Source organism: Salvia miltiorrhiza, chromosome 6 (assembly GCF_028751815.1).
Source record: "Salvia miltiorrhiza cultivar Shanhuang (shh) chromosome 6, IMPLAD_Smil_shh, whole genome shotgun sequence".
Taxonomy (NCBI): Eukaryota; Viridiplantae; Streptophyta; class Magnoliopsida; order Lamiales; family Lamiaceae; genus Salvia; species Salvia miltiorrhiza.
Genome location: NC_080392.1, coordinates 34733176 through 34760086, shown reverse-complemented (window position 1 = coordinate 34760086; position 26911 = coordinate 34733176). Strand labels below are relative to the sequence as shown.

Here is a 26911-nt window from a genome sequence, read left to right as displayed (position 1 = left end):
TATTTTCTTAGTAAATTAATTTTTATATCACTTTAAGGCGTGGTGGTTACACCAAAAATTAGATCTTTAGGAATTTGATTGCAATTACTCGTTCTCTGTGGTTCGACCCTGAATTTGATTGCAATTACTATACTCATTTAATTCTTGGTGAGATTGCAGGAATTATTTGGTGGAAAACGACGTCCACCATAGACAAAAGCTGCAACTTATTGAAAGATAAATGTCCTAATCTATTGTGCCATAGATAAGCAGATACACTAGAAATGAGAGGTGCAGCAGAATTGATAGAAGGAGCAAGAGTGGCTTCTAAGACATAGAGGTTTCCAACTCTATTACCCTTCCCAATCACAGTCTCCCGAGAAGCTTCCCGGATAACAAAATTATTGCATGTGAAAGGTACAAAACAATTAGATGAAGTAGGGGTTAATTTCATGAAATGTCACTAAACTATGGTACTTGTATCAAATTGGTTACTAAAATTTAATTTGTTTCAAAATGATTATTAAAGTTGTATTTTGTATCATTTAAGGTTTTAATGGATTTTTTCTTATAATTTTATTCCATATAACAATTAAAATACCACATAAAATTAAAATACCACATAATCTTCTGCATTAAAATCAACTCCTGGCTCCCATCTTCCCGGTCCTGTGTTAGCTTGATTTTTTCAGCTACAATCACAGTTGGAATAAACCACAATTTTAATTGCTACATTGTAAGCTATTGCTAGTGCATAACTCTGTTGACATTTCTTGATACGAACATCCATCTTCTGCAAGAGAGCAACAACACATCTGAGCCTGAGCCTCAGTTTCTTTCGTCCACGTTCGCATCAATTGTCGTTGCCCGACAACTCGATTTCTGCTCCATGCGAGCTCCCTTGTTTGATGTTTGATGATTCTCGATCTGAATAGCCATGATGGCTAGGTTGGAGCTCGATTTGATGGCCATCCCGGTCTATGATTAATCATGTGGCTACAACTGTCAATGAGCAGTAGGATGGTGATGAACCGGAAATCGCTTTTGTCGAGGGTGATGGCGAAGCCGTCGGGAACAACCACGGTGACCCAAATGAAGTTCAGCTGCTTCTCAGGCGCTTGAATTGAGGGGTGGGCAGTGGCGCTACCGGCTTGGGTTCGAAGATCGTTGGAGTGGAGGTCAAGCTGCTTGCGTCGCCTTTGCGCCGTTGAGCTCGAAATCTGGAGATGAGCGCTGTTTTCGCTATCTTTCTATGGAGTAATTGGAAAGCCTAAGAAGATGGGAGAAATTAATTTTATTGGAGAAGATTATATTGTATTTTAATTATTTTTTGGAATAAAATTATTATTCAAATGTAGTTAAAATTTTAAATGAAACAAAACATAAGTTTAGTAATCATTTTGAAACAAATTAAAGTTTAGTATCCAATTTGATACAAGTACCATAGTTTAGTAACATTTCATGAAATTGACCCGATGAAGTAGTAAGAGAGCTGACTGAGATTAAGTTGTATGAAAAAGAAGGAACACAAAGGACAGATCTTAGCTTAAGTGAAGTTGAGAGAATAATGGTACCAACACAAGTGACTTCTACATTGCTACCATTAGGAGGACTTACATGAGTGTTGATGGCTTTGGAGGAGTGAGTAAAAAGCTGTGAATTATTACATACATGGTGAGTAGCACCTGTATCTAATAACCACATAGATGAACTGAAAGTAGAGCAAATGAGAGGTGTATAGGTGACAGTACCACTGAATGGAGGAGACATGCAGGCGGGAGCAGAAGCATCTCCAAAAACTTGCCCATCCTTGATGGAAGCAGGGGAGATCTGAGTGTTTGTGGAAAAAGAATGAGCCTACATCTGACTTTGTAAGAAAGAGATCATGCGAGTCATATCTGCAGTAGAGAAGGAGGGAACAACTCCCTGAGCTTGAGTAGCAATCATAGTCTCACCAGAACTTAACTGATTAGTAAACCTTGGTATCAGTAGAAAATCCTTGAGGCTTTCCTCTTCCCTTTCCATAACTTGGTGGATATCCAATAATCTCAAAGCATTTATCCATTGTATGACTGGTTTTGCCACAATGTGTGCAAAGAAACTTGCCTCTGCCACCTCTACCTCGAGCCATACCCGTGGCATTAATAAGAGATCCCTGAATTTCAATATTAGTTGAAGAAGATTGTGGAAGACCAAATTCTATAGATCGTTGCCTCTCTTCCTGCAACACAAGAGAAAATATCTTTGACAGTGATGGAAAAGGAGTGGTTGAGATAATCTGAGACCGGATCTGAGAATAGGTAGAGTTTAATCCTATTAGGAATTGCATGGAGTATTCCTGCATCTGAAAATCATTCCATCTACGTGCGCTGTGACATCAACAATGATCATAGGTACACCAACGATAAGGCTGAAAATCCTTATACTCATCCCACATAATGCAGAGATTAGTAAAATAAGTACTCACATCCTGTGCACCTTGCTTGAGATTGAACAACTGCTGTTTTAACTGACATATGCGAGCTAGATTTCCTTGGGAAAATTGTTCCCGAAGATCATTCCAAATGTGGTAAGCATCATCAATGTACATAATACTTGAACTAATTTCAGGAATTACCGAATTGCGAAGCCAGGAAACCACCATACTATTGCACCGCATCCATTGCGTGAATAGCAGATCAGTGTGGTGAGGACACTCGAGAGATCCGTCGACAAACGCCAGCTTATTCTTCGCTATAAGCACCGTTGTCATAGATCGGTGCCAATTTGAGTAATTAGAACCATTTAACTGCTGCGTAACCAGCTGCACACCAGGATTATCACTGTTTGGCAGAAAATAAGGGCTAAATGCGTCCTCATAAGGAGGCTGATGTTGTTGTTGCTTGAGTGGAGGTGTTGGAGGCGCCATTGAAGAGCACAAAATCAGCGAAAATACGTTGCTCTGGATACCATATTCAAGAGAGAAGATGATATGAAGATAGAAGAGAAGATTTTATTATTTGAGTGAATGAATTACAAACTCCCTATTTATACCCGTGCCCTCTTCACATATAATACGTGTTTATGAAGAGGACGTGGAAAAGCGAGAAAAGGAAAAATACAGATCAGCAAATATAATAAACCCACACCAGGCATGCATGCCTTCTTTATTTCTTATTCTCAATATCTTCAAAACTTTTTGCATGCGATAACCTTAGTGGAGCGACACAAGATCTTCAGCCATCCAATATTAGCTGCACATATTTTTCTTGTAACAGAACCAATTCAGCATGTAGCTATAAAGCCATTCACCTTCATGAAAATGATGAGCAGAAGCTATAGTATCTCATCTTCAAAGGACCAAAAGACCTCTGCATTGATCGTATATATACAGATGAAGGGACATGATGAATCATTTTTACTGCTGTCGATCAAGATTCACTAAGAGAAAAATCTTTAGAGGCCCATTTTTGCTCAATCCCATGTTTTCTCAGACTTTGTTGAGATTTGAGAGCCAACACAAAAAATTCATCGGTGCTGCTACACATCCTCATAATCGACAATGATGAACTGAGAAATTGCTGAGAGCAAGCTAAAAGAACCACAAATAAGTTTCTGCAGCTAACTTCCTAGAAATGCTACTATATATACAGATGAAGGGACAATGTAATTTTAAATAACCAAATTTTGGTTTTGATGGAGATTCGCTATTATGTCTACGCACCATCATAACATAAATAAATCCATATCTTCATGAATTCTAGACAAAATGGAGTGTAAAATATATCATTTTGCCTTCTGTTGGAGGGAACAAAGCTATGTGATTTGTAAACGCTGCACGAGCAACAACCTTTATTAAAGAAATGCACGTCTCATCTCAACTCGTTTCTCATAGATAATGATACGACTTTCATTGCTCATCTACAGACAAAATAATACTATATTCTGATCTCATGTTTCTTCTCCAAGAGCAGAATCTGAAATCATCTCGTGCATTACATTACAAAATTGTTCAACTAAACTATATTTTGTGGCTATGATTATGATCCGTCACTGAGATGCATTCATGAATACAGGTTGGCTACTCCATTATGAAGTTTGCATTTCAGACAAAATGCATTAAAAGAAATGCACGTCCGATGGGAGCTTCGATGCTGCATAGATAGTGATGGAGCCTTGATCATATGTTTCTTCATCAAGAGCAAAACCTGCAACCTACGCGTGCATTGCATTAAAATAATACTATCAATACAGCTATATTTTATAGTATGTCATTGGGAAAATAATGTAGATTCCTTATGTCATCTTTCTCACTATATAATAAGCACATACATTGTTCTTGGAAACATCAAAATCTTCTTCCTTCATTCATCAATTCAGTTCTAACTCTCATTTTCATCAACAAAAAACCATGGCTCTTCACCACAGCCGCTCTCTTAGCTTCCCATCTTCATCACACCCTGCTGTTTCCCACTTCGATCAAAACTTATGCAGATTGAGATCTTCGGAGGCTGCTTGCTCCTCCCTCTCATCAATCAACGCCACAATAAACGGCCTTAGAAACTTATACGAGAGCATTGATGATTTGCTGCTCTTGCCTCACATTCAACAGATCGTAACTGAGGAATGTGTTGACGATTTCATTAAGCTATTGGATGCTTGCAGCTCTATTAAAGATCTCATCTCACTTGCAAAGCAAAATTTAAGAGAGCTTCTGTCTGCTGTAAGGAGAAAGGATGCTCGTGGCATCAACTGCTACCTTAATTCCAGAAGAAACTCGAAGAAAATGATCCAAAAGTGTTTGAAGAAGTTGAGACGTAGCAGCGCCTCAGAGAATGTTTCCTTGTTGAAAGATGCAGAGTCCGTTGCCATTTCCTCGCTCGAGTCTCTCTTGTCCTACACGCTGGGGATGAAAATGCAAGAGAGGAAGAGCAGCTGGTCATTGGTGTCAAAGCTGATGCAATCCAAGAAAGCATCAGACGACGAGAATGAGTTCAACAAGGTGGAATCATTGTTGCAAGTGAATCAAGGAAACGAGCTCGTGAATCACTTGAAAGAGATGGACTCGAGCATTCAAGTTGTTGAAGAAGAACTTGAATCCGTGTTCAGGCAGCTGATCAAAACCAGAGTTTCCCTTCTCAACATTCTCAATCACTCGGCTTGAGATTATGGATGGATCCAAAATTTTGTAGATTAGAAAATAGGAAACAGAATGATGTATATTCCGTTGATCATCAATCAAGTAAAGAAAAATCTCAAATATTTCTCCTACATAGCTTGTCTTTTCCTTTCCTTCTTTTGCTCATCTTTATTTTCTCATTAAAACAACAAAATTATGAATGAATTATTAACTCTTATGTAACTTAAACAATTTATTTCCAAAATTCTTCACTTCTTTTACCTTCCTGCCTGCATGAAAATATGATAGATTCCGTTAAATATATATAAAGAATAAAGTTGAAAGAACATAGTAATATATGCTGCACGTATTTCTTATATCTAAGAAACTTGTAAAATCTGAGATCAAGTCAGTGAACACGAGGGACTTGCACAGTTTAATGCTATTTAGGGGCTGCTGCATTTATAAAAATGAAGTATTTTTGAAGCCAAAAAGAGGGAAGAATCATAGTTTAACTATGACTTGAGCGAACCTGTATCAGATTCAGAGCTAAGTCATGTTATTATTTGCTGTCAATATCGAATTATGTTTCTTTTTTTTAACAAGTGCTTCATATTTTTTTCAAGTCTCATATTCTGTATGAAAAATACAAGAATAAGTTACCTTATTTTCAAGTATTTTGTAGTATTGAAAAAGTTTGTAGTATGAGTGTATAAGACACGAGCTGTTTCAATCTCTCAAATTAAAGCCGGCGCACCAACACATGCCATAAATCCCATCTACACCTAGGGCTTGGACCTTGGTAATTCAATTCCGTCGTCATGGACGCTGAGGAGAATTTGATACCGCAAAAGATACGTGCTATCTTGAGTATGGGCATCAATCGTTATGCCGTCTACATAGTTGATATAGTCTCGGAGGATGGTATCAAGTCTTTTAAATTTTTTGTTCCTTGTAATTTTGTTAGTTCTACTATTGTGGGCTTGTTTGCCTTCTAGAAACTTCTGTTTTAGATCTAGTAAGAATGTAATGTTGAATTCAGAACTTGAGAAATATTATTATTGTAAACATTTGGTTATTATTTTCCAATTCCAATGTCGTTTAGTATATGCTTCATTACCTGTTTCATTCCTGTTATTGACTTGAATATACAAGATGACATATAAATATAACATAGTGGCATTTCAAGAGTTTATAAGAAATTTTATGTTTGTATTGTACAGTTGTACAAACTTTTCAATCCCAAGATGAGATTCAATAGCCTAATGCAATAATTAACACACTCCTCGGAAATGATCTGTTGAATGTTAGGCAAGAGCAGCAAAATCCCAATCCGAAAGGACCCAGTTTAAGAATTCTCTGCTTAGCATAGCTTGTGAATATATGTATGAGATTGAGAATGGATGTTGTGTACCTTAATTTGCTGAGTGAGGTGAACTTGCTTGGAAGACTTTCTCATCCTCATCTGGTGAAGCTTGTCTTGAGGAGAAAGAGCTACTTCTTGTCTATGAATTCATGCCCAACCATCTCTTTGGAAGTAAGGGAGGATTGATTAATTCATCAACTTAATTTATAATATTAGATACTTAATTTGCTTACTGAGTCTGTGCTGTGCAGCCGCTTCCATGGGTCACTAGACTGAAGATATTGATCGGAGCAAGTTTTTGTACCCAAAAAACAAATCCAACCCTCATAATTTATGTTGGTCAAGCTCTTCATCACATGCGCAAACAGAGCCATTGCATACTGAGACATTGAAATAGCCAAATGTTTAAATATCTAGGCTTACTTAGGCCTGACACGATTTCAATTGTTAGAGCTCCATATATGTTTAAAAAGATATTTTCGAGCTCAAATTAATGAGGGGGAAAAATTGGTAGTTATATATGATCATAGTATGATGCTGTAAATCTTGAAATGTCATTCTGTTGTATATTCAAGTCAAGAATAGGAATGAATAGATAAATGAGCATATACTTATAATATCAGGATATATATTGAACAAGAATGTAGCAGAAAATTTTCTGATTGTATTGTAATGATTGATCCTTGTGGATCGATCAATTTGATATATACTGGTATATATATTTTCATGTAATTAACTTGAATGCTCGAGTCCATCTCTTTCAAGTGATTCACGGGTTCGTTTTCTTGGTTCACTTGCAACACTTTTGGATCATTTTCTTGAGTTTCTTATGGAAGCAAGGTAGATATTGATTACGTGAGCATTATGTTCACCCAAAAATTGTGCATTAAGTTCAGTCCAAAATGACGCTATTGGTATTATTTATTCAATTGGCGTATCAGAGAATTCCTGCAATTCTAGAGCTTCTAACTTAATACTGGATGTGTCAAATTAATTTCACATGTAATATTTTATTTCCATATTACATTTAATATTTAAATTATCTACAAATCAAATCAAAATAGATCTGAATTAAAAACCCACGTCTCACGAAAACCCTTACATGTACACCATCGAGCAATGCCATGCATGTTCTTTGTAGCAGCCTACTGACTAGTTCAAAGTTCAAACAACCAATTTCTGATACAGATATGCATATCCTCAAACATTAGACTTAGGTTGATGCCCCTCTATCTCTCTCATGTACGCCACCATATTTGTGACATTTTCTTTTCTATATATTTCGGAATACAGGTTTTACATTTGATGAACAAAATGATCCCGAAAGGCATTACCTCTTCCAGAACTTCCATGGAGTCTAACATGGAATATTTATCCAGTAGTGAGTCAAAAATGGAGTCTTCAGATGAGGCTAGACCTAATCGAAAGTGTGCCAGGCGACAAGGATGTGGCTCATGAGGTTGTTGTTGCATTAGTTTCCAAGGAGAAGCCTATAATAAAAAAGATAAACCATGTATTGCAACCATAATGTATTTGAGACTTATTCCCCTTTGCAAAGACTTGTAACATAGTGGTTTTAACATGCTTGCAGATAAGAATAGCACAGAAGCAGAATCAACCTGAACCACAGGCTGCAAAGGAGTTGCAAGAACCAATCCCTGAATACTGGAAAATTGTTCACTCCCAAAATTTAAGGTATTATATCCTTTATTATTTTCCTTCTACTGTCTTACTTCTCAAGAACCGTAGAGGCAATCAAATCTATTTCTACGATGATCTCTGAATTCCCCAAACCTCGAGCGTTCCAAGCTACGCAAATCATTGTGCTCGGCGGGACTGCTCAGCAGCCTCCGCCGTTAGCGCATTTTGGTTAGACTCATTGGTGCGAGGAATTTTAAGTTTGGGAATTTCCATCGCCTCAGCCTCGGTAGAAATTCCTTGCCTTTTCTTACCCATAAAAGAAACCTCCTCTGCCTCCTTATCACTCCTCATCCGCCGCACTCCCTCTCCTACACCCACTCCCTCCCCTGTCTCCGAACTACCACCCCATGTCGCATTACTCCTGTTCTCCCTCACCAACTCCTCCGTCCCCTTTCCACCTTTTCCCCTCTTCCTCGACCCCTCACCACCCCATGACCACCCCCTCTCTCACTCTTCCCCCCTTATTCTCCCTCGCCCGACGCTTCCAAGTAGCACTACCCTCCTTATCCACCTTCCTACCTGGGACTCCCCTCCCCCTTGGTGAACCAAAGTCCATATCCGAATGAACACTCCCGCCTCCACCCTTGACTCCCTCAGTCGAGGCCCCCCCGGAATCCTTAGGTAAACCTGAATCCAGAAAATCATCGCTTAACGGTCCATCAGAGTCCCGATCCTCTCCACTCTCCGAACTAGGGAAGTACTGTGACCGAAGTGTTTCCTTTGGCCCACTTTGAAGCTTTTTACGTGTTTCAGAGGGTTTCGGAGCCATAATCCACGTTCCAAACTTTAAGTCTTCATCCTTATCACTCCCTGGTGCCTCGCAGAATCGAACGAGATGACCAATTCTCCCGCACCTAAAGCAAAAGTTAGGGAGTTTCTCGTATAGCAAGAGAATGAGAGCCCTTTTTTCTTCACCATCAGGCAACAAACGAACACAGTGCTGTAGTGGGCGTTGCAGGGACCATCGAACCCTAACCCTAGCAAACCTTCCGCGGCAAAGGCCGCCAGCACCCAGATCAATATCCACCACCGAACCAATCTGCTCCCCGATTCTCCTCACCACATCGGGATGCATACATGCCATCTGAAGATTATGACATTGGATCCACCCCGTAAAATATTCAAATCTGACTTCTGAGATGTTTTGAAACCCTTCAATTTCCGCAAACACCAAAAGATCTTGGAAAAAGTTCCACGGTCCACCATGCATGGCATGTTTCTTATCACGTATGGACGAGAATTGGACGGTGAACAGATTTGAACCCACAATCTCTATGTCAATCCGTTGTTGCGTCATAAGAATATTAGGCAAAACCTGGAGGAGTTGCTCACGACTCACTTGCTTCCCTGCGAACACTTTACCCACGAGGCAATGTTTCGTCGAGTTCCGTAAATCAGCGGTGAGTTCAGCCGGCAAGGTCACCGTAGCCTCGTCGGCCTCCTCAGAAAGGTTAAGGCGATCAACTAGTTTCTGGATCTCATCAGGATCCATGGCTGCTCGGTCAGACGGAAAACGATCACCGAAGACGGCGATGAGATCTACTCTCTCAAAACCCTAGGAAACCCTAGTTTAGTGGAGAAAAATATGGTGCTAAACATGCAAATATTCTAATTATAATTGTTTAAACAAAATAACTCATAATATCAATATTATATATTTGTAATCAAAGTAGTTCATTAAAAGTAATTTGTCACTCACATACACAAACATAAAAGGAATAAATTTTCACCTTTAAAAATTTGACGACATTATAGAGTAGTAGCTCTTAATCAAGACAAGTGACTTGCTACATTTGTTACCAACTTTATAATTTTTCAATGAAAAATATTAATTAAGTTGTGAGTAGGATTTAAAAAATTAGAATAAAATCAAATTCATTATTACTCCCTCCGTCTCATTATTTATGGCCTATGTTCCTTTTTGAGCTGTCCCAAGTAACATGGCATGTTTCCTTTTTGGGCCATAATTAGGGTTTAATTAAAATTCTTAATCAATACACTTTTATTCTCTCTCTCATCCTACCCACCGCCTCTCTCTCTCTCTCTTCTCCTTCTCCACACCCATCGGTCTCTCTTTCTCCTCATCTCTCTCACCTTTCCCTCTCGCAGCCACCGTTGTCCACCGCCGTCCGAACCCTAGTAGTGGCACCGCCGTCCGTCAGCCAGCCAGATTTCTCCGCCGCCAGATTCGTCCACAGCCAGATCTGTCCATCGCCGTCCACAGCCAGATCTGTCCGCTGCCGACCTCCATCGCCCCTGCACTATCCCCGTCGCCGCCTTCTCTATTACGCTGTCGCCTCCTCCACCCATGCCGCTGGAGATGTTGCCTCTCCTCACAGACGACAGCAGCACCAAGGAGATGGCTCACGAGACGGACCTTCATCTCCAACCGCGAGGATAAAAGACCTTCATCACGATGGCATCCAGAGCAATCTTTGAGATCTCAAGCGTCATTATTTTAGAGGAGGATCTTAGATCGAATTATTCTTGGTTTTTTTTTTGCTTTTGTGGATTTGGGAATTTTGGGGATTTTGGTTTATGGATATGTGGATCCGAGAGGGGGTGCTGGATTTTGGAAAGTCGGCAGCGCCGGAGACGAAGGAAAGTCGGCGGCTCCGGCGATGCTTCACTGTCTGTGTTGAATTTAGCATGGGGGAGATGGAAATGATTATTTAATTAATAGTAATTCAAGTTTAATTAAAACAACACTAAATATGTAATTTTTCTTAATTCTACACTCCTTAATCCCCGTGCCGAAAAGGCACGTGCCATGAATAACGGGACGGAGGGAGTACAATTTAAACTTATGAAAATGATCAAAAAAATTTTTCATGAAGCATCTATTTCTATATAAAAAGAAAGTAAGAGTGTGAAAATGTCAATTCAAAATAATTTCACTTCATTGAATTTTAAAAAAATATATATATATATTTACTTTCGTAAAAAAAATCTTAAACTTTTATGTTATCTTATGTCAGTTTTTTCTCATTCAATTTATATATTCCATTAAAAAAATTAATTCATTTTAGCTTCAAATTTATCTTAAAAAAATCATAAATTCACACGACAAAAGAGTATAAATTTTAGTGTGCTCAAAACAATCATCAAACTTTTTCTCATCTTTATTGTCCTAATACGCGTTAATTTGATTCTTTGATTCACTCTAATGTATTGTCAAATAATAAATCTGGACATATTAGGAATATACTTGTATAATTTTCTTTTACAATAATTTTCTTAATCATTGTGTAGAATTCAATCAGCCTATATAACTGGGATGAATAAAGTCTTTTGAAAAAATTCAGAGTTGTATATGCATCAAATAATAAAAATTCTAGAAAATCTTTTTTACTAATATGCATAAATAAAGTTTTAGAAAAATTTTCTTTCTTAATAGAAACCTAAAATAAAAACAATGAATATTTTGATGGACATTTTAACTAGCTAATAATGATAGTTGATAAAAATATGTTGTTAATTGATATTGGTCATTGATTTAACTTACATACAACTACAAAAAGTCACCTTTATTTAAATGATTATAGTATTAGTGAGATCTCTCTTATATAAGTTAAAAAAATTATCAATATTATCTTTTAAGATACAAAAATATAAGTATAATATAAAAAGACATTCAACACTAAAAAGTATAGATTACTTATACTTTTAAATAATTTAGTTAAATAACTAGTTTGAAGTAAAAAGGGTGACCTTCATCGCGGATACCCAGCTGGGTCACTCCAAAGCCATGACATTTGGTATTTAATTATAAATCACTTTTGTCCAAACCCTAAACCCTCACGGACGGGTTCAATATATTTTGCACACCTGTTTTTCTTTTTTCCCAGTCTCCCTGGCCACAGATCCGGTGCGTTTCAGACATGGAGGCCACAAGTGCCAATTTTTGTGGATGAAAGGAACGATAAAGCCCTTCCTTTCATTGAGCAAGAAAAGATGACATATTCTCGCAACCTATGTGTAAGCCTTGATCACGAAAATATTCTTCCTAGTTTTGGTTCATCTAGGAGCTTATGACTATACACTTAGAGATTATATTGCTAGCTATATTCATCGAAGGTGTAGCGAAACTTGGGCAGTTGGATCGATGAATATAACTACAAGTGACCAGTGGATTTGAACATAATCTCTAAGTCCTAGATGAACTAAAAACTTGGGCAGTTGGATTGATGAATATAGCTACAAGTGACCAGTGTATTTGAACATAATCTCTAAGTGTATAGTCATAATGTTTTCGTGATCAGATGAACTAAAAGTCAAATTATGAGTCAAATTATGGGTGACTAAAATGAAAGCCCTTTCTTGATCAATGAAATGAAAGATCAATGAAATGATCAATGAAATGAAAGATCAATGAAATGAAAGGAAGGGCTTCATAGACTTTGTACTGTAAGCTCATTTTCAAAAGCTAGAACTCTTTTGTTTTCATTTCTTCAATATGTCTATGGATGATGTAAGGCTTAGAATTGAATTGAATCAAGAAAATTGTGATGCCTCTAACAACAATGTATGTGCTTATGATATAGTGGGGAAGAGGATTCAAGGAATCTGCATTACTTTCCCAATGACAGACCATAAATAACTGCCATAAAATATAGTTGTCTTGATATTATTTTAATGGTTTGCTCTTGGTGAAGAAACATATGATTAGAATATAGTATTAATTTGTCTGAAAATAAGCAATCAAAGCTCCATCATTATCTATGCAACACAGAGTTTGCACAGTTGGCAGCTCCATGAGACCTTGTGAAGAATGAGGAACGAGGCGAGATTCAACGTGCATTTCTTCTAATAAAGGTCAGCTCTTCCTGCAACGTCCAAATTATATAGCTTTGTGCCCTCATACAGAAGCACAGATCTGCAGAATCATATTTTCTTTAATTCATTTTGTCTGAGCTAGATGCTTGTGATAATTATCTGCTTGTGCTCTTGACCTCTCAGTATTTTTGTTTTTTGTGATAATTCATTAGCTAAATCAGGGTTCTTAAAGTCCATGGACTCAGACATTGAACTCCAACATGCTGATGCTTTCATTTTACTCTTGCAGATCACGGAGCAAAGAAAATTTATGTTGGATCTTGTATTCAAACAGAAGAGGATGTAAAGAAACTAGCTGCCACTGAAGTAAGAACTATCATGCCTTCATCTTATATGTTACTGCTTGCTTTTTGCAACTTTGCTATTCTTTGTTTTCTCATAGGACTTGTATATTTACAGCTGATATCCATATTGTACTTGAAATAGATTGATTTACAATTAATAAATGACAAAAAATTAAAAAAGGGTAGCTAGTGTATCAATTTCAGAAAGTTGGTATGTAGTGTAGCAAACTTTAACAAATGGGTTATTCTTATATGTTTCCACTTTTGGAAATGTGCTTGTGATGTGAAGAAGAAATCACCCGACTATACTTGATTGATGCATGTAATTTCAGGTTTATAATTCCACCAATTTCATTTGTGAGCAGCACAATGTGATCGAGTAGTAATATTTTGCTTCTCTCTTTTCTTTTGGTTGGTGGGATCTTACCTATAATGCTGCTTTTTTTAGATGATATATTTCCTAGATGTTTATATGCAATGACTAGATAAGTTAATCATGTTAAATCAGGGTTCTTAAAGTCCATGCATAAAATAAATATGTATTTTTAATAGTCTGCTGGTTTGTGAATCTCAATCAATTTCACATGGATCCTCTTCATCTGCATATATGCTGTAAACGCTAGGTAGACAACTGCATAACTCTTTTCTGTTCAATTTGTAGGCCTTATTTGCTTATTAGAATGAACTGGAAAAAAAAACTGGTAGATTCACCTTTGGAATCGAAAACCCTCAAACATGGCCATTAGCAGTTGGACTTGGAGCTCCTAAGACCTCAGTTTCACCATTGTCATCAACGAGGGATAGTAAACGGCCTCAAATGCACCGATGATTTGCTTTTTTCGCCTTGTACACGTTGGATCATTATCAACAAAGTTGAGAAAATATTGAATGGTTGCTTGCAGCTCGGTTTGAAGATCTAGTCTGGCTGTTGTGAAAATGATCAAGGAAGAAATACAAGTCCACGAGTTCATGTATCACTTGAAAATTTGTGGTGTTGAATCTTTTAGTCTCATTTCAGTCCCTGCTAGACTTACTTAGGCTTGAGATGATTTCTGTAAATGTCGAAGACATCAGTTTAGATAGTATTTTAGAGCTCAGTTATCTTGTAGTTGTTGATTTGATAGTCATGTAGCTGTTGATTTTATATATAATGAGGGAGAGAATATTATTACAAACTGAATAAGATAATATTAGAACTTTGTTAGTAGACATGTAAGATATAAATCTTGTTAGTTATGAACATAGTATGATGCTGTAAATCTTGTTGTATTGATATGTCATCTTGTATATTCAAGTCAAGAATAGGAATGAATAGATAATTAAGCATATACTAATATCAGGATATTGAACAAGAATGTAGCAGAAAATTTTCTGATTGTATTGTAATGATCCTTGTGAATCAATTTGATATATACAAGTATATATATTCATGTACTAGTTACAAAATTTTCAATCTCTAGTTGTTGAGAATGTTGAGAAGGGAAAGTCTGGTCTTGATCATCTGCCTGAATACCGATTCAAGTTCTTCTTCAAGAACTTGAATGCTCGAGTCCATCTCTTTCAAGTGATTCACGAGCTCGTTTTCTTGATTCAGTTGCAGGAATGAATCCACCTTGTTGAACTCATTCTCGTCGTCTGATGCTTTCTTGGAATGCATCAGCTTTGATACCAATGACCAGCTGCTCTTCCTCTCTTGCATTGTCATCCCCAACGTGTAGGACAAGAGAGACTCGAGCGAGGAAATGGCAACGGACTCTGCATCTTTCAACATGGAAACATTCTCAGAAAAGGCTGAGGCGCTGCTACGTCTCAACTTCTTCTATTGAAGTGTGATGCATTTATCTAGAATATTCTAGGTAAGAATAAGCTATGTATATTCTAGAGAATTCACCACTAGCTAGATTACTCTAGAGTATTCTAAATAATACCTAGGACATGTATGGTATTCTAGAGATTAGATATTTTCTATATAGTATCTAGAGAATTCCTTAAGTGGATGCTAGTAGAGAATTCTAGATACAAGTTAGTGTAGTGGGATCTAGAGAGATCTTCCCACACCTATAAATAGAGCTCTTGTGAGCCATTTGTAACCAATCTCACATAATCTCAACAATCTCAAAAACATCACTCTATCTAATATTATCTAAGTTCTTTGGAGACAAGAGCTCCACTCTAAAATCATTATCTCTATCTTCTACACACACTACACTCACAATATTCTCTACACCACTTCACTACAATCACTCACCACACTCAAACCTCTATATAATCACCTCCATTTTCTAACAAGTGGCATCAGAGCTTGTTCGATCATAAGCGGGCGTTATGGCGTCGTCAAGTCTCTCCATCACGACTCCAATATTCAATGGAGAAAACTATTACTATTGGAGTGTTCGTATGAAGACTTGCCTTGAATCCCATGATCTTTGGGATGTCATTGAAGAAGGAATCACCATGCCGGGAGAAGATATCGACAAGACATCCTCATCCGAGGTACGTAAGAAATTAAAGCAACAAAATGCTAAAGCTCTTTATCTTCTCCAACAATCTGTTAGTGATTCTATCATGGCAAGAATTATTCGAGCCACTACTGCAAAAGAAGCTTGGGATATCCTTAAGGAGGAGTTCCAAGGAAATATTAAAGTTCGAACCATTAAACTGCAAAGTTTAAGGCGAGAACTAGAGAATCTTAAAATGAAAGATTCAGAAGCCGCAAAAGATTATTTCTCAAGAATAATGGAAATAATCAATCAAATGCGGTCATACGGAGATAACATCTCCGATGAAAGGATTATACAGAAGGTCTTAATCAGCCTTACCGAGAAGTATGATCCAGTAGTGGCGGCGATTGAAGAATCAAATGATTTGTCAAAAATGCCTGTCGCGGAGCTAATGGGTTCCTTGGAAGCACACGAGCAACGATTGAGTAGGCGACATGAAAGTTCACTTGAGAGTGCCTTTCAGTCCAAACTCAACGTTAGAGGCAATAACTCAAGGAGCGGCGGAAATTTTAAAAGCAATCACAAGGAAGGAAGCTCCAGCAACAAGGAGAGCAAGGTAAATTTTCCACCATGCGGAATTTGCAGGAAGACAAATCACTTGGAGAAGAATTGCTATCATCGAGGAAAGCCACAGTGCAAAAACTGCAAAAGGTTCGGGCACATGGAAAAAGATTGCAGAGATAGAAGAAATCATCAAGCCAACTATTCAGAAAATCAAAATGAGAAGGAGAACATGTTCTATGCATGTCACTCGGCAACGGAAGCAGGAGAAGAAGAATGGTACATCGATAGCGGATGCAGCAACCACATGACATCCAACGAGACCATCTTCCGTGAGTTAGATACTTCAGTCAAGACGAAGGTGAAGATGGGCAATGGAGAACTGGTGGAGACGAAAGGGAAAGGTACAATTGCCATAGAAACTAATAAAGGTACGCGATTTATTAGAAATGTTCTCTTAGTACCTCGTCTTGCACAAAGTCTATTAAGTGTTGGCCAAATGATGGAAAGTGGATATGCCCTCCACTTTGAGAAAGATTCTTGTCGAATTTACGACAAGAAAAATAACCAAGATATTGCAGTAGTAAAAATGGGAAAAAATAGAAACTTTCCCATTCAATGGCAATATCCACAAAAGGCAATGGTGGCTCAACTCGACGATACGAGTCTATGGCACCGGAGATTTGGGCATTTCAACCTAAATGCCTTAAGGCTACTTCATCAGAAAAATATGATGAGAGACATGCCTCTTCTAAATGAAAGAGAAGGTGTATGCGAAGGATGCATGATCGGAAAGCAACACAGACAATCATTTCCAACGGAGAAAACATGGCGAGCCAAGAAGATACTAGAGCTTGTTCACACCGACGTTTGCGGTCCAATGCGCACACCTTCAGTAAACCAAAACAGGTACTTCATCCTCTTTATTGATGACTACTCTAGAATGACTTGGGTATATTTCCTCCAAGAAAAATCAGAAGTCTTTAGAATCTTCAAGAGATTTAAGAACTTTGTGGAGAAACAAAGTGGTCGCAAACTAAAGAAACTGAGAAGCGATTGAGGTACCGAATACAACTCAAAAGAGTTCGACAAGTTCTGTGAAGATGAAGCTGTGGAGCATCAACTAACGGTGGCCTACACTCCACAACAAAATGGCGTGTCGGAAAGAAAGAATCGAACAGTCATGGAGATGGCGAGATCCATGCTGGCGGAGAAAGGATTGCCAAAGAAGTTTTGGGCAGAGGCAGTGTATACATCAGTCTACCTACTCAACCGATGTCCAACAAAGGCCGTGCTAAACAAGACGCCGATCGAAGCTTGGTCTGGACAAAAGCCTTCAGCCAAACATTTGAGGGTCTTTGGAAGTATCTGCTACATCCACATTCCCTCAGCAAGAAGACACAAACTGGAGGACAAGACGGAGAAGGGAATCTTCCTTGGCTATAGCTCTAAATCCAAGGGGTATAGAATCTACAATCTTGAGACCAAGAAGCTGGTGACAAGTCGAGACGTGGAATTTGACGAACAAGCCTCTTGGAATTGGGAGACAGAAAGTGTTGAAAGGCAGACAACAACTACACTCCTAAAAGAAGTCACAGAACATGGAGAACAAGATCAACAAAGCCCACCAAGGTCCTCTTCAGAAGCCAATACCTCAAGTGGATCCGACTCAGACTCCTCACCAGACTTTCCACCTTTTCGGGTAAGAACTCTAGCAGATTTATATGAATCCACTGATATATATGAGACATGCAACTTTTGTTCTTTGGAGCCAAATAACTATGCAGAAGCATCCAAAGAGGAAGTTTGGATTAAAGCAATGGAGGAGGAGATAAAAATGATAGAAAAGAATGATACTTGGGAGTTGGTGGATCTTCCAAGTGACAAGGAAGTCATTGGAGTCAAATGGGTGTTCAAGACAAAGCTGAATCCTGATGGTTCGATCCAGAAGCATAAGGCAAGACTTGTCGCAAAAGGATATGCTCAAATACCAGGAGTCGACTACACAGAAACGTTTGCTCCAGTGGCACGGATGGACACAATTCGAGCACTCATAGCTCTGGCGGCTCAAAAGAGATGGAAAATCTATCAACTTGATGTTAAGTCGGCATTTCTCAATGGAGATCTAACAGATAAGATATATGTAGAGCAGCCAGAAGGGTTCACAAAGCAATAAGGCAAAGTTCTTCGTCTCAAGAAAGCACTCTACGGGCTCAAACAAGCGCCACGAGCCTGGTACAGCAAAATAGACGGATATTTCACCGGTCAAGGATTCATGAGGAGCAAAAACGAGGCCACTCTATACATTAAAACTCTAGGTACGGACATCCTGATTGTCTCACTTTATGTTGATGACTTAATTGTCACAGGAAATAACACAAAATTGATCGAGGATTTCAAGAGAGACATGATGAGCACCTTTGAGATGACGGACTTAGGATTAATGCACTATTTTCTCGGAATGGAGATAAGTCAAGAGGAAGAAGGCATCTTCCTATCACAAAAGAAGTATATTGAAGATATGCTCAAGAAGTTCAAGATGCAAGACTGCAAGCCAGTGGTTACACCTCTCATTCCAAATGAGAAGTTGAATAAAGAAGATGGGTCTAGACCGACGGATTCTACCAACTATCGAAGTTTGATTGGGAGTTTACTATATTTAACGGCAACGAGGCCTGACATCAAGTATGCAACAAGCCTTCTATCCAGATTCATGGAAAGTCCGAAGGAGACCCACTATGGAGCAGCAAAGAGACTTCTCAGATACCTGCAAGGAATTTTTTCTTGGGGATCAAAGAAGCAAGACTCAGTTGCACTATCAACAGCAGAAGCTGAGTATGTTGCAGCAGCCGAAGCAGCATGTCAAGCTATATGGCTTAGAAGAATACTAGCGGATATGGGCGAACCGCAAGACTCATCGACAGAGATCTACTGCGATAACAAGTCAGCTATAGCAATGGCTAAGAATCCAGTTCAGCACAATCGCACCAAGCACATCGACATCAAGTATCACTTCTTGAGAGATGTTGAAGCAAAGAAACTTATCGAGATGAAGTATTGTCCAACAGAAGAACAGTTGGCGGACATCTTCACAAAAGCACTACCAAGGGACAGATTCCAGTTTCTACGAAGAATGCTTGGAGTAACCGATAAATGCATCAAGGAGGAGTATTGAAGTGTGATGCATTTATCTAGAATATTCTAGGTGAGAATAAGCTATGTATATTCTAGAGAATTCACCACTAGCTAGATTACTCTAGAGTATTCTAAATAATACCTAGGACATGTATGGTATTCTAGAGATTAGATATTTTCTATATAGTATCTAGAGAATTCCTTAAGTGGATGCTAGTAGAGAATTCTAGATACAAGTTAGTGTAGTGGGATCTAGAGAGATCTTCCCACACCTATAAATAGAGCTCTTGTGAGCCATTTGTAACCAATCTCACATAATCTCAACAATCTCAAAAACATCACTCTATCTAATATTATCTAAGTTCTTTGGAGACAAGAGCTCCACTCTAAAATCATTATCTCTATCTTCTACACACACTACACTCACAATATTCTCTACACCACTTCACTACAATCACTCACCACACTCAAACCTCTATATAATCACCTCCATTTTCTAACATCTTCAAACACTTTTGGATCTTTTTCTTCGACTGCTTTCTTAAAGCAAGGTAGCCGTTTATGCCTCGAACATCCTTTCTCCTTACAGCAGAGAGAAGCTCTCGTAGATCTTCCTTCACGAGTGAGATGAGATCCTTAACTGAGCTGCTAGCATCCAATAGGCTGATGTAATCATCAACACACTCCTCAGAAACGATCTCAATCTGAGGCCATTTGCAGCGCGGTTGATGGATGAGAGCGACGAGCAAGCAGTCTCGGAAGATCTCAATCTGGATAAGTTCTCATCGAAGTGAGTAAGAGCAGGATGTGATGAAGATGGGAAGCTAAGAGAGCGGCCATGGTTAAGTGACTTGGATCTCAAAGGTGAGGGAGCCATTGTTTTGTTTTTTTTCTTGGTGAAAGTAAGGCTTAGAATTGGAATTGAATCAAGAAAATTGTGATGCATCTAACAAAAATATATGTGCTTATTATATAGTGAGGAAAAGGACATAAGGAATCTGCATTATTTTCCCAATGACAGACCATAAATAACTGCCATAAAATATAGTTATCTTGAAATTATTTTAATGTAATGCACGAGCAGATTTCAGGGTTTGCTCTTGGTGAAGAAACATATGATGAGAATATTGTATTAATTTGTCTGAAAATAAGCAATTAAAGCTCCATCATTATCTATGCAGCACAGAGTTTACACAGTTGGCAGCTCCATGAGAGCTTGTGATGAATGAGAAACGAGGCGAGATTCAACGTGCATTTCTTTTAATAAAGGTCAGCTCTTCGTGCAGTGTCCATATTATATACCCTCAAACAGAAGCACAGATCTGCAGAATCTATTTTTTTAAATTCATTTTGTCTGAGGTAGAGGCTTCATATTCTTGCAGCCAACCTGTATTTCCCTTTGGCTGAAAATTCATGCATAAAATAGATATGGATTTTTAATTTTAATATTTTCATATATGCTAGTATAACTCTTTTCAGTTCAATTTGTAGGCTTATTAAAATGAACTGGAAACAAAAACTGGCAGATTCACCGCTGAAGTCGAAATCCCTTAAACATGGGCTGTCACAGTTGGAGCTTCTGATTGTGGCGTTGATTGATGAGAGGGAGGAGCAAGCAGCCTCCGAAGATCTCAATCTTGATAAGTTTTCATCGAAGTGGGAAACAGCAGGATGTGATGCAGATGGGAAGCTAAGAGAGCGGCTGTGGTGAAGAGCCATTGCTTTTTATTGTTGAACTCATTCTCGTCGTCTGATGCTTTCTTGGACTGCATCAGCTTTGACACCAACGACCAAGAGACTCGAGCAAGGAAATGGCAACGGACTCTGCATCTGTCAACATGGAAGCATTCTCAGAAGAGGCTGAGGCGCTGCTACGTCTCATATTCTTTAAACACTTTTGGATCATTTTCTTTAACCTTTTTCTGGAAGCAAGGTAGCCATTGATGCCTCGAACATCCTTTCTCCTTAGAGCAGACAAAATCTCTCTTAAATTTTGCTTGGAAAGTGAGATGAGATCCTTAACTGAGCTGCAAGAATCCAATAGGTTGATGTAACCATCAACACATTCCTCAGAAACAATCTGTTGAATGTGAGGCAAGAGAAGCAAATCATCAATGCTCTCGTATAAATTTCTGAGGCCATTGATTGATGAGAGGGAGGAGCAAGCAGCCTCCGAAGATCTACAAAATGATATTTTCTTTATATTCTCTTTGGCTGAGAATTCATGCATGAAATAAATATGGTTTTTTAATAGTGTGTGGGAAACAATGCATAGACATAGCCGGAAATAATTGTGAATCTCCATGCATCACTATCACGTTGATCATGTTTGAAAAAATAATTTTGATTCTTCTTGTCCCTTCATCTCCATGTATGCTATAAATTATAGGTAGATGGCTGCACAACTCTTTCTGTTCAATTTGAAAGGCCTTATTTGTAAATCAGCAAAGAAGAAATACAAGTCCATGAGTTCATGAAAAATTATGTAGTTTTGGCAGTAGTCACAAAATAATCTGGTTTTTACAAGTATATCCAATCAAAATCATGGACAACAAGAAAACTTGAATCAGGATTTCAAGAAAACCAGGCCAGTGTTTTCCAGCAACGAGATTCCTTTATTATTTAAAAAAAAAAAACACACACACATAATCGAAGAAGTAATTTTTGTACCCAAAAAAGTTCCAACAAAAACCCCTCCTTTTTTTTGCCTTTGTCGATATTTTCTAAGAAATATACCCTTTTGTTATTTCCCTCCTCATCAATATCAATAAATTTCGATTTTTTTTTCTAGAATTATTATCATGGCAGATACTATGAAATTTTGGAGTGTAGCTCAGGTTTTCTTGAAATCCTGGTTCGAGTTTGCTTTTTTATCATGATTTTGAGTGGTGGTGATGAAATACAAACAACAAAACAAACCCAAAAAATAAAAAATACTTAGATGAATTTGCTTGTTGCCTCATAATTCATGTTGGTCAAGCTCTTCATCGCATACCGAGACATTGAAATAGCTGAATCTTTAAATATCCAGCCTCACTTAGGCCTCAGACGATTTCTCGATTAATTGAAAAAATCAGTTCAAAGTTTAAAAATATATCCAGCCTTCATTCAATTGTTAGAGCTCCATATATGTTTAAAAATATATTTTAGAGCTCAAATTAATGAGGGGAAAAAATCACATCCATATCTTCACGGATTAAGATTCATGAATCAATACATGCTGCATGAAATAATATGTTAGATATAAATCTTGGCAGTTATGATCAGAGCATGATGCTGTAAATCTTGAAATGCCATTATGTTATATTTATATGTTATCTTGTATATTCAAGTCAAGAATAGGAATGAATGGATAAGCATATACTAAAATAAGGATATTGAACAAGAATGTAGCAGAAATTTTCTGATTGTATTGTAATGATCCTTGTGGATCAATTTGATATATACAAGTATATTTTGATGTACTAGTTACAAAATTTTCAATCTCAAGGTGAGTTTAAAAGCTAGTTGTTGAGAATGTTGAGAAGGGAAACTCTGGTCTTGATCATCTGCCTGAATACTGATTCAAGTTCTTCTTCAAGAACTTGAATGTTCGATTCCATCTCTTTCAAGTGATTCACGAGCTCGTTGTCTTGGTTCAGTTGCAGGAGTGAATCCACCTTGTTGAACTCATTCTCGTCATCTGATGCTTTCTTGGAATGCATCAGCTTTGACACCAATGACCAGCTGCTCTTCCTCTCTTGCATCTTCATTCCCACCGTGTAGGACAAGAGAGACTCGAGCAAGGAAATGGCAACGGACTCTGCATCTTTCAACAAGGAAGCATTCTCAGAAGTAGCTGAGGCGCTGCTACGTCTCAAATTCTTCAAACACTTTTGGATCATTTTCTTCGACCTTTTTCTGGAAGCAAGGTAGCCCTTGATGCCTTGAGCATCCTTTCTCCTTACTGCAGAGAGAAGATCTCGTAAATCTTGCTTTGCTAGTGAAACTAGATCTTTAACTGAGCTGCAAGCATCCAATAGGCTGATGTAATCATCGACACATTCCTCAGAAACAATCTGTTGAATGTGAGGCAAGAGCAGCAAATCATCAATGCTCTCGTATAAGTTTCTGAGGCCGTTTATTGTGGAGTTGATTGATGAGAGCGAGGAGCAAGCAGCCTCTGAAGATCTCAATCTGGATATGTTCTCATCGAAGTGAGTAAGGGCGGGATGTGATGAAGATGGGAAGCTAAGAGAGCGGCCATGGTGAAGAGCCATTGTTTTTTGTTGGTGGAAATGAGGCTTAGAATTGAATTGATGAATGAAGGTAGGAGTTTGTGATGTTTGAAGCATAATGCACTCTTCTCAATATATAGTGGTGTAATATGATCTGGATTAACAATTATTTTGGCGATGTCTACGCAATGTTTCCTACCATCACAGCCAATTGTTGATAAATCTGCAATTTGATCCACATTATTAGCAACTGCACATTTTATTAGTGTTTTTTCTGAGGTGAAAGCATGTGATATATATTCAGTAGTTGCTGTCTCTGCAGAGACATTTGGAATCTGGACAGCTGAGATAGCATTAAACTATGCAGTACCCTCGTGTGGCCTAAATTATTATATTGATATTGAGATTTGAGAAGTTTCACAAATTCAAGTAATTGATTTGTGCTGCCTATGTTCTTATCTTCTTCTGAGATATGATAAGTTAAATGTTGGTAATAGTAAATGAATGAATCTTTTATTCCTTGATAACTGCTGGTTTCGAATGCTTATGTCTGATTTTGGCTGGAGAAGGCATATACTATGCTGCAATCAAAACTACTAAAGTCGGTAACAACTGATTTCCATGGCAGTACTGTTAGCTGCTTGTCTGAATCACATGATAGACAAAGTAAATGCCCTAAAACGCTGTTGTCTGAATCAATAAGTTTCTTCTTTCTTCTCATATTCATTGGATCAGTTCACAGCGAAGTTGAGAAAAATAGGTTGAATTTGGATGCTTGCAGATTGGCTGAAGATTTTCTTCTCACACACGAACCAAGATGCTCGTGAGCTACTTTCTGCTCTAAGGAAAAGGATGTGCAGAGCTCCTGCTGTTATGCAATCCAATATTTTGCAGCTTAGTGAGTAATAGCAATTCAAATGATATAACTTTCTGTTTCAAAATTTATGTTGGTGTCTTGGTGAAGAAGCTCTTCATCACATTTTATAGTCAAGGATAGGGAAAATGAAATATGTATACTGCATTTATCAAGATAGGGAAAATGAAATATTCTCATACAAGTGTGTATGAGAATATATTTTTTTTCTTCTTGTATTGTATTAATCCATGTGAATCAACAGATATGTACAAGTATATCTTGTGCACAAGTTACAGAACTTGTAATCTAATGATAAGTTTAGTGGTTGAGGTTGAGGATGTTGAGAAGGGAAACTCTGGTTTTGATCAAGTGTCTAAAGATCTTCTTCAACAACTTGAATGCTGGAGTCCATCTCTTTTATGTGATTCACGAGCTCGTTTTCTTGATTCACTTGCAACAGTGATTCTTTATATTAGGCCAACAACGATGGTTGCTTCTTCAGTCGAGAATGAGAATCCATCACAAGTATCATATCAAGCAAACCAGCTGATACAATCTCGTAATACTCTTTACTAGATAGGAATAGGATCATCCTGCAAAATGTAACAAAAGAATATCCTCTTCTATAATCTCTAATATTAACGTCAAGTAAACCAGCAAGGTTTTTGTGTAGATATACTTTCAAATTACCGATTAATTTTCAACCGTAGAAAGAAATCAATGGCTGAGATCATAACCGAGACTTATACGCTTTTGCAACTAAACCCCTCCGCAGATTAATAATTGCTTAGAGGCCCTTCTCTTTAACTCCTTCCATTTAAGCATGAATAGAGCAGGTAATTTATTCACAATTCTCCACCTTACCTCTCTGATTCATGCAACCCAACAAAATACTTCCTTCCTCCAAAATCCTGACCACAAAGTCAGCTCTTTCGCAGCTTTAGCAACAGGCTGCTTCTTCAGTAACACCGCACCAAATTTACCAACTGATGACAATATTCAAACTTTGAAACTGGCCCTTCCACTTCCAATTGCACAACCCATCTCATATGGCCCTTCCACTTCCAATTCACTACGCTGCTACCACCATTCCAATCAAATTGAATATTTCACTCATACTAATTCTGATGATTTTGAAATGTATAACACAGAGTCTAAGCTTTCTTTAAAGCTTCCACCTTTACATATTGCTCGGATCAGCCCCACCATATTTATGTTGGTAGGAAAAATTCCTCGATCATACTCAGGGACGGAGGCGAGGGGGGGGGGGCTAGAGCCCCCTCCCAAATTCTGAGTTTTTTTTTTTTAAATATATATAAATATATGTTTATACCTATTATAAAATAATTTTGCTTTGTAAAAGAGTATTTGGTTATTATATTCACTCATATATACTTAATTTAAGGATAATTCTGTTATTTAAAACTATAAAATCTATTAAATATTGTTTGTTATTATTACTATTATACTTGTCTTTTAATAAAAAAACTAGTATGACCATTCGTGCGATGCACGACGAACATCGAAATCAACCACACATTTTAAATAAAAATATATAAATATTAGATAAATTATAGTTAAATACAAAATATATTTTAAAAATAAATTAAAGATAAACCTCGTCAATTACAAATTTTAACTTTCTATAATGTGTAATGATAATCATAGTTATTAAATAATTTCAAAATTTTTTGATAATGAAAATTAACATTACACATTATTATTATAGAGTATTACACGACATATTAAATGAATAAATATTCTCATGGGCTAACATAAATAAAAAAAAAATTATAAAATTTTAGCGAAGAGAGAGAAAATAAAATATCTTAATATTTTCATAACTTATTCATTTTAAATTCATTTTTGATAATTTTTTTACCATATTAAAAAACTTGTCACAAAATTAAATTTAAGATGCATATTGAATATTTTTTTTTTCATAAATAAAATTTTGTGATGTTTAGAAAATAATTAAAATTATAAAAAAGAAGAGAAAATATTGAAAAATTTGGTGGAAGAAGAGAGAGAAAAAATTGAGGGAAAGAATGGAGGAAAAAACTCCTCTTTTATATATTATATACTCCCTATGTCCGCCAAAATTATGTAAAATTGCTTGGGCACGGGATTTAATAAAATTGATGATGATTTTGATGTAGTGGAGAAATGGTCCCACCACTTTATGAGATGTGTGGTTGAGATTGAATTTTGAGTGGGTTTTTGTAAATAAAGAGTGTTAGTAAGGATAAAATATTAAAGAAGATGGTGGGACCATTGCCATAAAAGGAAAGTGACATAATCTTGGCGGACGCCAAATATAGTACTCCCTCCGTCCACCAATTAAAGCCCCATTTGAGTGTCGGCGCGGAAACTAAGAAAGCTGAAAAAGGTGGTGTAAAAGTGGTGTAAAAGACTAAAAGGGTAGTGTTATTTTATA

General features: G+C 37.5%; 4 protein-coding genes and 1 long non-coding RNA gene across 6 annotated transcripts; 2 read left to right on the top strand and 3 right to left on the bottom strand.

Annotated features, from left to right (window-relative positions):
* Window positions 1–4369: 4369 nt before the first annotated feature.
* LOC130990809 (uncharacterized) lies at window positions 4370–5122 on the top strand. The gene has a single exon (XM_057915044.1). The coding sequence runs from the start codon at window positions 4370–4372 to the stop codon at window positions 5120–5122; it is 753 nt and encodes a 250-aa protein (XP_057771027.1).
* Window positions 5123–12544: 7422 nt separating this feature from the next.
* Window positions 12545–15078, top strand: LOC130989212 (uncharacterized). 2 transcript variants are annotated; one of them, XR_009090530.1, is made up of 3 exons: window positions 12545–12959; window positions 13210–13286; window positions 14859–15078. It is a non-coding gene; the product is annotated as an uncharacterized LOC130989212 (long non-coding RNA). The 2 variants fall into 2 exon arrangements; XR_009090531.1 differs by lacking the exon at window positions 14859–15078 and adding an exon at window positions 13926–14471.
* Window positions 15079–19868: 4790 nt separating this feature from the next.
* LOC130990808 (uncharacterized) lies at window positions 19869–21120 on the bottom strand. The gene is made up of 2 exons (XM_057915043.1): window positions 20926–21120; window positions 19869–20171 (listed from the first exon to the last, which is right to left on the bottom strand). The coding sequence occupies exons 1-2, from the start codon at window positions 21118–21120 to the stop codon at window positions 19869–19871; spliced, it is 498 nt and encodes a 165-aa protein (XP_057771026.1).
* A 52-nt stretch (window positions 21121–21172) lies between these two features.
* On the bottom strand, window positions 21173–21631 carry LOC130990807 (uncharacterized). The gene has a single exon (XM_057915042.1). The coding sequence runs from the start codon at window positions 21629–21631 to the stop codon at window positions 21173–21175; it is 459 nt and encodes a 152-aa protein (XP_057771025.1).
* A 1273-nt stretch (window positions 21632–22904) lies between these two features.
* Window positions 22905–23660, bottom strand: LOC130990806 (uncharacterized). The gene has a single exon (XM_057915040.1). It carries the CDS (start codon window positions 23658–23660, stop codon window positions 22905–22907), a length of 756 nt encoding a protein of 251 aa, XP_057771023.1.
* Window positions 23661–26911: the final 3251 nt, after the last annotated feature.